Source organism: Oncorhynchus clarkii, chromosome 30 (genome assembly GCF_045791955.1).
Source record: "Oncorhynchus clarkii lewisi isolate Uvic-CL-2024 chromosome 30, UVic_Ocla_1.0, whole genome shotgun sequence".
Classification (NCBI taxonomy): domain Eukaryota; kingdom Metazoa; phylum Chordata; class Actinopteri; order Salmoniformes; family Salmonidae; genus Oncorhynchus; species Oncorhynchus clarkii.
This window is the reverse complement of record NC_092176.1, coordinates 45178956-45193955: the sequence shown is the minus strand read 5'-3', so window position 1 is coordinate 45193955 and position 15000 is coordinate 45178956. Positions and strand designations below refer to the sequence as shown.

The 15000-nt window shown below is 46.3% G+C and overlaps 1 protein-coding gene across 1 annotated transcript in view; it reads left to right on the top strand.

The window, feature by feature from the left end:
• Positions 1-15000, top strand: part of LOC139390034 (atrial natriuretic peptide receptor 3-like) — a 97493-nt gene that overhangs the window by 30338 nt on the left and 52155 nt on the right. The window contains exon 4 of the mRNA XM_071137145.1: positions 14655-14790. Within this exon, the coding sequence (XP_070993246.1) occupies positions 14655-14790 (136 nt within the window). The remainder of the gene's footprint in view (positions 1-14654; positions 14791-15000) is intronic.

The following is a 15000-nucleotide window of genomic DNA, read 5'->3' as shown; positions in this document are numbered from 1 at the left end:
CAGAGCCAACATTAGTTTGAAGTAATTAGATATATTAACAGAAACTTTGTCATTCTTGACAGCCAGACTGTTAGAGCACATTATAATCGTACCTCCAACTGTCGACTTGCGTCAAAGGAGTGAATAGCATTCGTCCCTTCAAACGATTTGCCAGGGGCTGCATGTGCGTGTCACAGAGGGCTAGGCCATCGACTGGGGAAACAATCAGGAACATTTCAGATCTGCTTTGAATGTTATTCCTCAAATGTATTTAATCTTTATTTAAACCAGGAAGTGCCATTATTAAGAAGCAAGACATGGTAAAGCAGGCAATAGAGACCATGAATAATACATTAAATAAAGTAAATGGACAGAGTGGAACCCCCTGCGAATCCCAGTGTACTTCATGAGGCCCCCTGCGAATCCCAGTACATTTCACTAGGCCCCCAGTGAATCCCAGTACATTTCACTAGGCCCCCTGCGAATCCCAGTACATTTCACTAGGCCCCCAGCGAATCCCAGTACACTTCACTAGGCCCCCTGCGAATCCAAGTACACTTCACAAGGCCCCCAGCGAATCCCAGTAGATTTCACTAGGCCCCCAGTGAATCCCAGTAAACCTCACTAGGCCCCCAGCGAATCCCAGTACACTTCACTAGGCCCCCAGCGAATCCCAGTACACTTCACTAGGCCCCCCAGCGAATCCCAGTACACTTCACTAGGCCCCCAGCGAATCCCAGTACACTTCACTAGGCCCCCAGCGAATCCCAGTACACTTCACTAGGCCCCCAGCGAATCCCAGTACACTTCACTAGGCCCCCAGCGAATCCCAGTACATTTCACTAGGCCCCCCAGCGAATCCCAGTAAACCTCACTAGGCCCCCAGCGAATCCCAGTACATTTCACTAGGCCCCCCAGCGAATCCCAGTAAACCTCACTAGGCCCCCAGCGAATCCCAGTACACTTCACTAGGCCCCCCAGCGAATCCCAGTACACTTCACTAGGCCCCCCAGCGAATCCCAGTACACTTCACTAGGCCCCCAGCGAATCCCAGTACACTTCACTAGGCCCCCCAGCGAATCCCAGTACACTTCACTAGGCCCCCAGCGAATCCCAGTACACTTCACTCGTCCCCCAGCGAATCCCAGTAGACTTCACTAGGCCCCCAGCGAATCCCAGTACACTTCACTAGGCCCCCAGGGAATCGCAATACACTTCACTAGGCCCCTAGCGAATCCCAGTACACTTCACTAGGCCCCCAGCGAAACCCAGTACATTTCACTATGCCCCCAGCGAATCCCAGTACATTTCACTAGGCCCCCCAGCGAATCCCAGTAAACCTCACTAGGCCCCCAGCGAATCCCAGTACACTTCACTAGGCCCCCAGCGAATCCCAGTACACTTCACTTGTCCCCCAGCGAATCCCAGTACATTTCACTATGCCCCCAGCGAATCCCAGTACATTTCACTATGCCCCCAGCGAATCCCAGTACACTTCACTCGTCCCCCAGCGAATCCCAGTAGACTTCACTAGGCCCACAGTGAATCCCAGTACACTTCACTAGGCCCCCAGCGAATCCCAGTACACTTCACTAGGCCCCCAGCGAATCCCAGTACACTTCACTAGGCCCCCAGCGAATCCCAGTACACTTCACTAGGCCCCCAGCGAATCCCAGTACATTTCACTAGGCCCCCAGCGAATCCCAGTACACTTCACTTGTCCCCCAGCGAATCCCAGTACACTTCACTTGTCCCCCAGCGAATCCCAATACACTTCACTAGGCCCCCAGCGAATCCCAGTACACTTCACTAGGCCCCCAGCGAAACCCAGTACATTTCACTATGCCCCCAGCGAATCCCGGTACATTTCACTAGGCCCCCCAGCGAATCCCAGTAAACCTCACTAGGCCCCCAGCGAATCCCAGTACACTTCACTAGGCCCCCAGCGAATCCCAGTACACTTCACTTGTCCCCCAGCGAATCCCAGTACACTTCACTAGGCCCCCAGCGAATCGCAATACACTTCACTAGGCCCCCAGCGAATCCCAGTACACTTCACTAGGCCCCCAGCGAATCCCAGTACATTTCACTATGCCCCCAGCGAATCCCAGTACATTTCACTAGGCCCCCAGCGAATCCCAGTACATTTCACCATGCCCCCAGCGAATCCCAGTACATTTCACTATGCCCCCAGCGAATCCCAGTACATTTCACTATGCCCCCAGCGAATCCCAGTACATTTCACTATGCCCCCAGCGAATCCCAGTACATTTCACTAGGCCCCCAGCGAATCCCAGTACATTTCACTATGCCCCCAGCGAATCCCAGTACACTTCACTAGGCCCCCCAGCGAATCCCAGTACACTTCACTAGGCCCCCAGCGAATCCCAGTACATTTCACTAGGCCCCCAGCGAATCCCAATACATTTCACTAGGCCCCCAGCGAATCCCAGTACATTTCACTAGGCCCCCAGCGAATCCCAATACATTTCACTAGGCCCCCAGTGAATCCCAGTACATTTCACTAGGCCTCCAGCGACTCCCAGTACACCTCACTAGGCCCCCAGCGAATCCCAGTACACTTCACTATGCCCCCACCGAATCCCAGTACACTTCACTAGGCCCCCCAGCGAATCCCAGTACACTTCACTATGCCCCCAGCGAATCCCAGTACACTTCACTAGGCCCCCCAGCGAATCCCAGTACACTTCACTATGCCCCCAGCGAATCCCAGTACACTTCACTAGGCCCCCAGCGAATCCCAGTACACTTCACTAGGCCCCCAGTGAATCCCAGTACATTTCACTAGGCCCCCAGTGAATCCCAGTACACTTCACTAGGCCCCCAGCGAATCCCAGTACACTTCACTAGGCCCCCTGCGAATCCCAGTACATTTCACTAGGCCCCCAGCGAATCCCAGTGCACATCACAAGGCCCCAAGCGAATCCCAGTGCACTTCACGAGGCCCCCAGCGAATCCCAGCGCACTTCACTAGGCCCCCAGCGAATCCCAGTACACGTCACTAATTCCCCTGTGAATCCCAGTACACGTCACTAATTATCCTGTGAATCCCAGTACACTTCACTAATTCCCCTGTGAATCCTATTACACGTCACTAATTCCCCTGTGAATCCCAGTACACGTCACTAATTCCCCTGTGAATCCCAGTACACGTCACAAATTCTCCTGTAAATCCCAGTACACTTCACTAATTCCCCTGTGAATCCTAGTACACGTCACTAATTCTCCTGTAAATCCCAGTACACTTCACTAATTCCCCTGTAAATCCCAGTACACTTCACTAATTCCCCTGTAAATCCCAGCATACTTGATTAGTCTGCAGATAAATGGAAGTGTTAGGCCTCCTGGGACTCTCCTTTTGTCTCTGAATGCAGAGAGAAACTGGCAACCGTGGCCTGTCTGCTGGGGTTAATAACACCGTGGTCACAGAGAACCTCTTTAACAGACAGGATACACAACCTCTTTAACAGACAGGATACACAACACAACCTCTTTAACAGACAGGATACACAACACAACCTCTTTAACAGACAGGATACACAACACAACCTCTTTAACAGACAGGATACACAACCTCTTTATCAGACAGGATACACAACCTCGTTAACAGACAGGATACACAACCTCTTTATCAGACAGGATACACAACACATCACAACCTCTTTAACAGACAGGATACACAACCTCTTTAACAGACAGGATACACAACACATCACAACCTCTTTAACAGACAGGATACACAACCTCTTTAACAGACAGGATACACAACACAACTTCTTTAACAGACAGGATACACAACACAACCTCTTTAACAGACAGGATACACAACACAACCTCTTTATCAGACAGGATACACAACACAACCTCTTTAACACCTCTTTATCAGACCGGATACACAACACAACACAACCTCTTTAACAGACAGGATACACAACCTCTTTAACAGACAGGATACACAACCTCTTTAACAGACAGGATACACAACCTCTTTAAAAGACAGGATACACAACACAACCTCTTTAACAGACAGGATACACAACCTCTTTAACAGACAGGATACACAACCTCTTTAAAAGACAGGATACACAACACAACCTCTTTAACAGACAGGATACACAACCTCTTTAACAGACAGGATACACAACACATCACAACCTCTTTAACAGACAGGATACACAACCTCTTTAACAGACAGGATACACAACACATCACAACCTCTTTAACAGACAGGATACACAACACAACCTCTTTAAGTACAAATTCTTATTTTCAATGACGGCCTTGGAACAGTGCCTTTATCAGTGGTCTTTGTGATGAACGAGCCATCTGATTCAATGAATGATGTAGCGGAGTTGGCTTTTTTCCCCAAAATTTCATTTAAGGTTCCTCAAAGCTTTCTACTATTATTCTTTATATAATTTATTTTTGTTTCATAGTATAGTTGATTTTTATTTAGTTTAGTCACATGATTTCTTAATGTGCAGTACGTTTGCCAGTCAGTTGGGCTGCCAGACTTATTTGCCATAACCTTTTGCCTCATCCCTCTCAACAAAATCATTTTTCAATTCCTCATCAATCCCCAGGGATTTAACAGTTTTTACAGTCATTTTCTTAATGGGTGCTTCTTAGTCACTGGAATATGTAGTTTCATAAATGCGTCAAGTGCAGCGTCTGGTTGCTCCTCATTACACATCACAGACCAGCAGTGTCTGGTTGCTCCTCATTACACATCACAGACCAGCAGCGTCTGGTTGCTCCTCATTACACATCACAGACCAGCAAATATTATTTACATCATCAACATATGAATCACTACAAAACGTCTTGTATGACCTCTTATACACTATATTAGGCCCAGCCTGACCTCTTATACACTATATCAGGCCCAGCCTGACCTCTTATACACTATATCAGGCCCAGCCTGACCTCTTATACACTATATCAGGCCCAGCCTGACCTCTTATACACTATATTAGGCCCAGCCTGAACTCTTATACACTATATCAGGCCCAGCCTGACCTCTTATACACTATATCAGGCCCAGCCTAAACTCTTATACACTATATTAGGCCCAGCCTGACCTCTTATACACTATATTAGGCCCAGCCTGACCTCTTATACACTATATCAGGCCCAGCCTGACCTCTTATACACTATATCAGGCCCAACCTGACCTCTTATACACTATATTAGGCCCAGCCTGACCTCTTATACACTATATTAGGCCCAGCCTGACCTCTTATACACTATATCAGGCCCAGCCTGACCTCTTATACACTATATCAGGCCCAGCCTGACCTCTTATACACTATATTAGGCCCAGCCTGACCTCTTATACACTATATTAGGCCCAGTCTTTGGAACTTTGGTTTTCCTAGATGTTGAGTGCCCTTCTCTATAAGCATGCTGAAAGTCTGTTGTTAATTTGTTTACAGAGAAATAGAATTGTATTTGCTAAGAGCTGGCAGCAAGCTGATAGGTCTGCTGTTAGAACCAGTAAAGGCCGCTTTATCACTTTGGCCTCCCTCCAGGCCTGAGGACAGAGACCTCTAGGCTCAGGATAAAGATATGACAGATGGGAGTGGCTATAGAGTCAGTAGGAGTGGCTATAGAGTCAGTAGGAGTGGCTATAGAGTCAGTAGGAGTGGACTGAGGACAAAGACTTTCATCTAGGCTCAGATTAAAGATATGACAGATGGGAGTGGCTATAGAGTCAGTAGGAGTGGCTATAGAGTCAGCTACCATCCTCAGTAGGAGTGGCTATAGAGTCAGCTACCATCCTCAGTAGGAGTGGCTATAGAGTCAGCTACCATCCTCAGTAGGAGTGGCTATAGAGTCAGCTACCATCCTCAGTAGGAGTGGCTATAGAGTCAGCTACCATCCTCAGTAGGAGTGGCTATAGAGTCAGCTACCATCCTCAGTAGGAGTGGCTATAGAGTCAGCTACCATCCTCAGTAGGAGTGGCTATAGTCAGCTACCATCCTCAGTAGGAGTGGCTATAGAGTCAGCTACCATCCTCAGTAGGAGTGGCTATAGAGTCAGCTACCATCCTCAGTAGCTTTCCATCTAAGTTCTCAATGAAAAGTCATAGTCAATCGATCAATAATATAATAATACTTTTAGCAAAAAAAAATGTGTATCTTTAATTTACTGTAGAAACAATGAGAATAGAAAGGTTTTGTGAAACATCACAGCACAGTTGAAAAATACATGGCAAATAGAAATCCAAGATAAGACAAATGTAAAATATACTGTGTCTGTAGAATGTATACAGGTTTGGAACTTTAGTGAAACAGCACAGTTAAAAATATATGGCAAATCAAACTGGATGGACATCAGAAATAGATGGGAGGGGGGGAGGTTATTGGAAGGACATCAGAAATAGATGGGAGGGGGGGAGGTTATTGGAAGGACATCAGAAATAGATGGGAGAGGTTGAGGGTAGAGGAAGGACATCAGTAATAGATGGGAGGGGGGGAGGTTATTGGAAGGACATCAGAAATAGATGGGAGGGGGGGAGGTTATTGGAAGGACATCAGAAATAGATGGGAGGGGGGGAGGTTATTGGAAGGACATCAGAAATAGATGGGAGGGGGGGAGGTTATTGGAAGGACATCAGAAATAGATGGGAGGGGGGGAGGTTATTGGAAGGACATCAGAAATAGATGGGAGGGGGGGAGGTTATTGGAAGGACATCAGAAATAGATGGGAGGGGGGAGGTTATTGGAAGGACATCAGAAATAGATGGGAGTGGGGGAGGTTATAGGAAGGACATCAGAAATAGATGGGAGAGGTTGAGGGTAGAGGAAGGACATCAGTAATAGATGGTTGAGGGTAGAGGAAGGACATCAGTAATAGATGGTTGAGGGTAGAGGAAGGACATCAGTAATAGATGGTTGAGGGTAGAGGAATAGGGGGGGGGGGGGTTGGCCTGCTGTGGGCGATTGGAGGACAAGGGGGGGGTTGGCCTGCTGTGGGCGATTGGAGGACAAGGGGGGGGGGGGGGGGGGGTTGGCCTGCAATTGGAGGGAGATAGCTTTTTCCTTTGTCTCTTCTTTCAGCTTCCTGCTCCCAGTAGATTTCACCATCCACACGGTCCTGTTGAGAGACAATGGTTGGTAGAGGTTGCCACCAACAGACCAGACCTGCATGGCCGTACTGGCGTATCAAACACTGCATTGTCTTATTCTTCTAGCCCGTTGCTATTCAACTCTAGCCTGGTCCCAGATCTGTTTGTGTTGTCTTGCCAACTCTGATAGTCATTGACAGCACAACATATCTAGGATCAGGCTAATTCCATTTTCTCTCACCTGGTTGACTGGCTTCAGAACCAAGGATGTCCTTAAGATGAGGCAAGACTAGGCTAGTGTTGTGTGACTTTTCACCAGTGTGAAGAAGTTAACATGTGGTTGCTACTTTTAGTGGCAGTACCCAAAGTTGGTTCCTGTGGGGCTGAAGTAGACTGAGGGCCGGGACGCTCCAGCATTGAGCCAAGAGGAAGAAATAGAGGACACTATCACAATCACTGCCCTGATGACGTCACAAGTCTGTCGACAAGTATTTCTTATTGTGCTAGTGATCTGTGCCTCGACACAATCCTGTCTCGGAGCTCTACAGACAATGCCTTCCATCTCATGGCTCGGTTTCTGCTCTGACGTGCACTGTCAACTGTGGGACCTTATATAGACAGGTGTCTGCCTTTCCAAAATCATGTCCAATCAATTGAATTTACCACAGGTGGACTCGAATCAAGTTGTAGAAACATCTCAAGGATGATCAATGGAAACAGGATGCACCTGAGCTCAATTTCAAGTCTCACAGCAAAGGGTCTGAATACTTATGTAAATCAGGTATTTCTGTTTTTGATTTTTTTTTGCCGTTTTTGCTTTGTCATTATGGGGTACTGTGATGTCATTATGGGGTACTGTGATGTCATTATGGGGTACTGTGATGTCATTATGGGGTACTGTGTGTAGATTGATGAGGGGGGGAAAAATGATTTAATCAATCTTATAAATAAAGGCTGTAACGTAACAAAATGTGGAAAAAGTCAAGGGGTCTGAATACTTTCGGGATGCACTGTGCTTCCATAAATGTATTCGACTCGCACCGGGGAACCTTCAGACGAGTCTTCTGAGGCCTGTGGCCATTCTAGAGCGAAACAACAAACATGTAGGTGAGAGTCTCACCTTTACACAGAGGAGACGTTTCAAAATCTCTTACTCTAAGCAATTGTATCAGTATAAAATAATATAATTCAAACCATTTTTAGCAGCTCAGTGTTTTGTATTATTCATTTTATACAGTCTTTTTTTGCTGATCTTTAACAAGGGGTCCAATATTTCCAGCGTATATGAGGCCGCTTGACCCTGTTTTATCCTGGTGTAAACAGACCTCCATCTGTTTACCATAACAATCATAATACCACACAGAAAATCATCTGTTCTCCGGCCATTTGCAGCCTAAGTACCAGACAGTGTAAACAATGAGTTAGTCCACACACAGTCTCTAGCTAAACAAACAATTTGGCCCATATTTGTTTTCACAAGAAACCATGAAACCAACAGAAATGTTGAAAGGTTTACCCTTCCACTTAAGACACAGTGAGTCACTGAGTACTCCTGATATCCCTGCGTGAGTCATTGAGTACTCCTGATATCCCTGCGTGAGTCACTGAGTACTCCTGATATCCCTGCGTGAGTCACTGAGTACTCCTGATATCCCTGCGTGAGTCATTGAGTACTCCTGATATCCCTGCGTGAGTCACTGAGTACTCCTGATATCCCGGCGTGAGTCACTGAGTACTCCTGATATCCCTGCGTGAGTCACTGAGTACTCCTGATATCCCGGCGTGAGTCATTGAGTACTCCTGATATCCCTGCGTGAGTCACTGAGTACTCCTGATATCCCTGCGTGAGTCACTGAGTACTCCTGATATCCCTGTGTGAGTCATTGAGTACTCCTGATATCCCTGCTTGAGTCACTGAGTACTCCTGATATCCCTGCGTGAGTCACTGAGTACTCCTGATATCCCTGCGTGAGTCACTGAGTACTCCTGATATCCCTGCGTGAGTCACTGAGTACTCCTGATATCCCTGCGTGAGTCACTGAGTACTCCTGATATCCCTGCGTGAGTCACTGAGTACTCCTGATATCCCGGCGTGAGTCACTGAGTACTCCTGATATCCCGGCGTGAGTCACTGAGTACTCCTGATATCCCTGCGTGAGTCACTGAGTACTCCTGATATCCCTGCGTGAGTCACTGAGTACTCCTGATATCCCGGCGTGATCCTGTCAAAGACCTGTTCCAATGGGGCACCGCCATGCTCCCATGTGGTCTAGGCTATACGATTCACGAAGTTACCAACGTTCAGCTCGCCTTTTAATTTTCTAACATAGTGATCACTTTTCCAAAACACGTGACCGTGGGTTCCACTCAGTCTCTAAATAAAACAACACACATTGACTGTAGGTGTCTTAATAACGTCCTTACAAGAATCAACTACTAACTCAACGCAATTTGGGTCTGAACGTTCTCCGTCTGACTGATTTCCATTGGCCGGATGAGCTTACAACACCTACCTACCCGTCGTCGGTTTCCTCATTCAAAATGAATCAATCAACCATCACTGAATGGATTTCTTCTCGGGCGGAACGTTCTGTACACTGATCTTCATCCCTCGGACCGACTAGCCAATTATATGCATGTTGCCTGTGGTGATGCCCTAAGAGCTGTGGATACTGTTAGACTGGCACTAATAGTTGATACACCCTAAGAGCTGTGGATACTGTTAGACTGGCGCTAATAGTTGATACCCCCTAAGAGCTGTGGATACTGTTAGACTGGCGCTAATAGTTGATACCCCCTAAAAGCTGTGGATACTGTTAGACTGGCACTATTAGTTGATACCCCCTAAGAGCTGTGGATCCTGTTAGACTGACACTAATAGTTGATACCCCCTAAGAGCTGTTGATACTGTTAGACTCACACTAATAGTTGATACCCCTTAAGAGCTGTGGATCCTGTTAGTCTGACACTAATAGTTGATACCCCCTAAGAGCTGTGGATGCTGTTAGTCTGACACTAATAGTTGATACCCCCTAAGAGCTGTGGATCCTGTTAGTCTGACACTAATAGTTGACACCCCCTAAGAGCTGTGGATCCTGTTATACTGACACCCTAAGATCTGTGGATCCTGTTAGACTGGCACTAATAGTTGATACCCCCTAAGAGCTGTGGATACTGTTAGACTGACACTAATAGTTGATACCATAAGAGCTGTGGATCCTGTTAGACTGGCACTAATAGTTGATACACCCTAAGAGCTGTGGATCCTGTTAGACTGACACTAATAGTTGATACACCCTAAGAGCTGTTAAACTGACACTAATAGTTGATACCCCCTGAGAGCTGTGGATATTGTTAGTCTGGCACTAATAGTTGATACCCTAAGAGCTGTGGATACTGTTAGACTGGCACTAATAGTTGATACCATAAGAGCTGTGGATACTGTTAGACTGGCACTAATAGTTGATACACCCTGAGAGCTGTGGATCCTGTTAGTCTGGCACTAATAGTTGATACACCCTAAGAGCTGTGGATCCTGTTAGACTGACACCCTAAGAGCTGTGGATACTGTTAGTCTGACACTAATAGTTGATACCCTAAGAGCTGTGGATACTGTTAGATTAACACCCTAAGAGCTGTGGATCCTGTTAGACTGACACTACTAGTTTATACACCCTAAGAGCTGTGGATCCTGTTAGTCTGACACTAATAGTTGATACCCCCTAAGAGCTGTGGATACTGTTTGACTGACATCCTTTGAGCTGTGGATCCTGTTAGTCTGACACTAATAGTTGATACCCCCTAAGAGCTGTGGATCCTGTTAGACTGACACTAATAGTTGATACCCCCTAAGAGCTGTTGATACTGTTAGACTCACACTAATAGTTGATACCCCTTAAGAGCTGTGGATCCTGTTAGTCTGACACTAATAGTTGATACCCCCTAAGAGCTGTGGATGCTGTTAGTCTGACACTAATAGTTGATACCCCCTAAGAGCTGTGGATCCTGTTAGTCTGACACTAATAGTTGACACCCCCTAAGAGCTGTGGATCCTGTTATACTGACACCCTAAGATCTGTGGATCCTGTTAGACTGGCACTAATAGTTGATACCCCCTAAGAGCTGTGGATACTGTTAGACTGACACTAATAGTTGATACCATAAGAGCTGTGGATCCTGTTAGACTGGCACTAATAGTTGATACACCCTAAGAGCTGTGGATCCTGTTAGACTGACACTAATAGTTGATACACCCTAAGAGCTGTTAAACTGACACTAATAGTTGATACCCCCTGAGAGCTGTGGATATTGTTAGTCTGGCACTAATAGTTGATACCCTAAGAGCTGTGGATACTGTTAGACTGGCACTAATAGTTGATACCATAAGAGCTGTGGATACTGTTAGACTGGCACTAATAGTTGATACACCCTGAGAGCTGTGGATCCTGTTAGTCTGGCACTAATAGTTGATACACCCTAAGAGCTGTGGATCCTGTTAGACTGACACCCTAAGAGCTGTGGATACTGTTAGTCTGACACTAATAGTTGATACCCTAAGAGCTGTGGATACTGTTAGATTAACACCCTAAGAGCTGTGGATCCTGTTAGACTGACACTACTAGTTTATACACCCTAAGAGCTGTGGATCCTGTTAGTCTGACACTAATAGTTGATACCCCCTCAGAGCTGTGGATACTGTTTGACTGACATCCTTTGAGCTGTGGATCCTGTTAGTCTGACACTAATAGTTGATACCCCCTAAGAGCTGTGGATCCTGTTAGTCTGACACTAATAGTTGATACCCCCTAAGAGCTGTGGATCCTGTTAGACTGATACTAATAGTTGACACCCTAAGAGCTGTGGATCCTGTTAGTCTGACACTACTAGTTTATACACCCTAAGAGCTGTGGATCCTGTTAGTCTGACACTAATAGTTGACACCCTAAGAGCTGTGGATCCTGTTAGTCTGACACTAATAGTTGATACCCCCTAAGAGCTGTGGATCCTGTTAGACTGATACTAATAGTTGATCACGTTCTGATTGGGATCATTGTTCCATTCCATGTCTTCTCTATCAATCTATCCAGTGCCCAACCTAAACAGGAAGTAATCTGTGCGCTGCAGAGGACTGCTATTCAGGGGGAACTCAGTACATGTACCAGCCGAGGTGATGGCTGTGTATTTCCATTCACCTTCAGCAGCCGATTAGCAGCCCCACGGCGGCAGGGAACAGGCTGATATAGCTAACAACCAACTCTTTTTAAACAATCTATTCATTTATGTATGTTTTACTCGCTCTGCTGCCCATCACTGGCGGGGGAGGAAGAGAGGCTGATACTACATTCCGAGGCCTGTGGTTTCATATTTTAGAGAGCGTTTGCTTTCTCAATGCTGACAACACAAGTAAACGTACTTTCCTCCCTCCAAATATATGGTCAAATCGTTTCAATAAAGGTAAGGGAATTTGCTCGTTTCCCAAAAATACACAAATATCGAGCTAAGAATTTTACAGAATATTTTTTGCAGAAACAAAATGCTGACCTGATCCATTCTGAAGCAAACTATAGCAGCCTAGGTTTCAGTGGCGGTCAATGCCATTTAAGATGAGGGAGCGTGATACATATATATATTTTTTTATGAACATGGTCTTATTTCTATTACAGCATATTGGATGACTGTCATTCATATTTCAACCACCCAGCTCTGGGGAGACCTGAAAACATCTGTACAGCGACACTCCCCATCCAACCTGACACCCTCCCCTGTTGTCAAGACTCTAGAACCCTCCCCTGTTGTTAATACTCTAGCATCCTCCCCTGTTGTCAATACTCTAGAACCCTCCCCTGTTGTCAAGACTCTAGAACCCTCCCCTGTTGTTAATACACTAGAACCCTCCCCTGTTGTCAATATTCTAGAACCCTTCCCTGTTGTCAATACTCTAGAACCCTCCCCTGTTGTCAATACTCTAGAACCCTCCCCTGTTGTCAATACTCTAGAACCCTCCCCTGTTGTCAATACTCTAGCATCCTCCCCTGTTGTCAATACTCTAGCATCCTCCCCTGTTGTCAATACTCTGGAACCCTCCCGTGTTGTCAAAACATTAGCATCCTCCCCTGTTGTCAATACTCTAGAACCCTCCCCTGTTGTCAATACTCTAGAATCCTCCCCTGTTGTCAATACTCTAGAACCTTCCCCTGTTGTCAATACTCTAGCATCCTCCCCTGTTGTAAATACTCTAGAACCCTCCCCTGTTGTCAATACTCTACCCCACTCCCTCGTTATTAATACTCTAGAACCCTCCGCTGTTGTCAGTACTCTAGAACCCTCACCTGTTGTCAATACTCTAGAACCTTCCTCTGCTGTCAATACTCTAGAACCCTCCGCTGTTGTCAATACTCTAGAACCCTCCCCTGTTGTCAATACTCTAGAACCCTCTCCTGCTGTCAATACTCTAGAACCCTCCCCTGTTGTCAATACTCTAGAACCCTCCCCTGTTGTCAATACTCTAGAACCCTCCCCTGTTGTCAATACTCTAGAACCCTCCCCTGTTGTCAATACTCTACCCCACTCCCTCGTTATTAATACTCTAGAACCCTCCACTGTTGTCAGTACTCTAGAACCCTCACCTGTTGTCAATACTCTAGAACCTTCCCCTGCTGTCAATACTCTAGAACCCTCCCCTGTTGTCAATACTCTAGAACGCTCTCCTGCTGTCAATACTCTAGAACCCTCCCCTGTTGTCAATACTCTAGAACCCTCCCCTGTTGTCAATACTCTAGAACCCTCCCCTGTTGTCAATACTCTAGAACCCTCCCCTGTTGTCAATACTCTAGCACCCTCCGCTGTTGTCAATACTCTAGAACCCTCCGCTGTTGTCAATACTCTAGAACCCTCCCCTGCTGTCAATACTCTAGATCCCTCCCCTGCTGTCAATACTCTAGAACCCTCCCCTGCTGTCAATACTCTAGAACCCTCCCCTGCTGTCAATACTCTAGAACCCTCCCCTGCTGTCAATACTCTAGATCCCTCCACTTGCGAGGATAACAGCACTGAGCCTGTCTCTGTTTTTTTTTTTGAGATTGTAGAACACATTCGGATGGATCTCAGACCATTCCTCCATACAGGACCTTTCCAGATGCTTGGTATCATTTTTCGGGGCTTATGGACCATTCTCTTCAATTCAAATCCCAGGCTTTAGTCCAGAGACCGAGGGCCATTTCAAAATGTTGATATTGGGTTCAATTAACCGTTTCTTCTTTTGTTTTGATTATTGCTTGCGGTTATTGTCTCCACTTATTTTGAAGGCCTCGAGTACCAGCGTTGTCATATGACTATATAAATTGACACATTTTTGTTGCCAGTGGCCTTCACATTCTGAGCAAAGAGGGAAGCATCTATCTAAGATAATTTGTATGTGGTAATTTTTTTGGTCCTCGTTCATCATTTCAAAGGTTTTCAAGGCTAGACACCCATTGACTAACTGCAAGGCTCTGTTAAAAGCGTGTCTGAAAGTTGATCAAGACTCTGTGATACAGTACGACGGGAGGAGATCAGGTGATTAATCCCTGTTGTTGTTTTCCTCCAGATCAACATGTTTATGGAAGGGTTCCATGATGCATTGCTGCTGTACGCCCTGGCGCTGCACGAAGCCATCAGGAACGGCCTCACCAAGAAGGACGGAGCAGAGATCACCTATCGCATGTGGAACAGAACATTTGAAGGTAAAAAACAAAAACCCTCTGGTCCTTATTAAACCTCTGCCTTATCTCTGGTCCTTATTAAACCTCTCCTACCCTCTGGTCCTTATTAAACCTCTCCTACCCTCTGGTCCTTATTAAACCTCTCCTCCCCTCTGGTCCTTATTAAACCTCTGCCTTATCTCTGGTCCTTATTAAACCTCTCCTCCCCTCTGGTCCTTATTAAACCTCTCC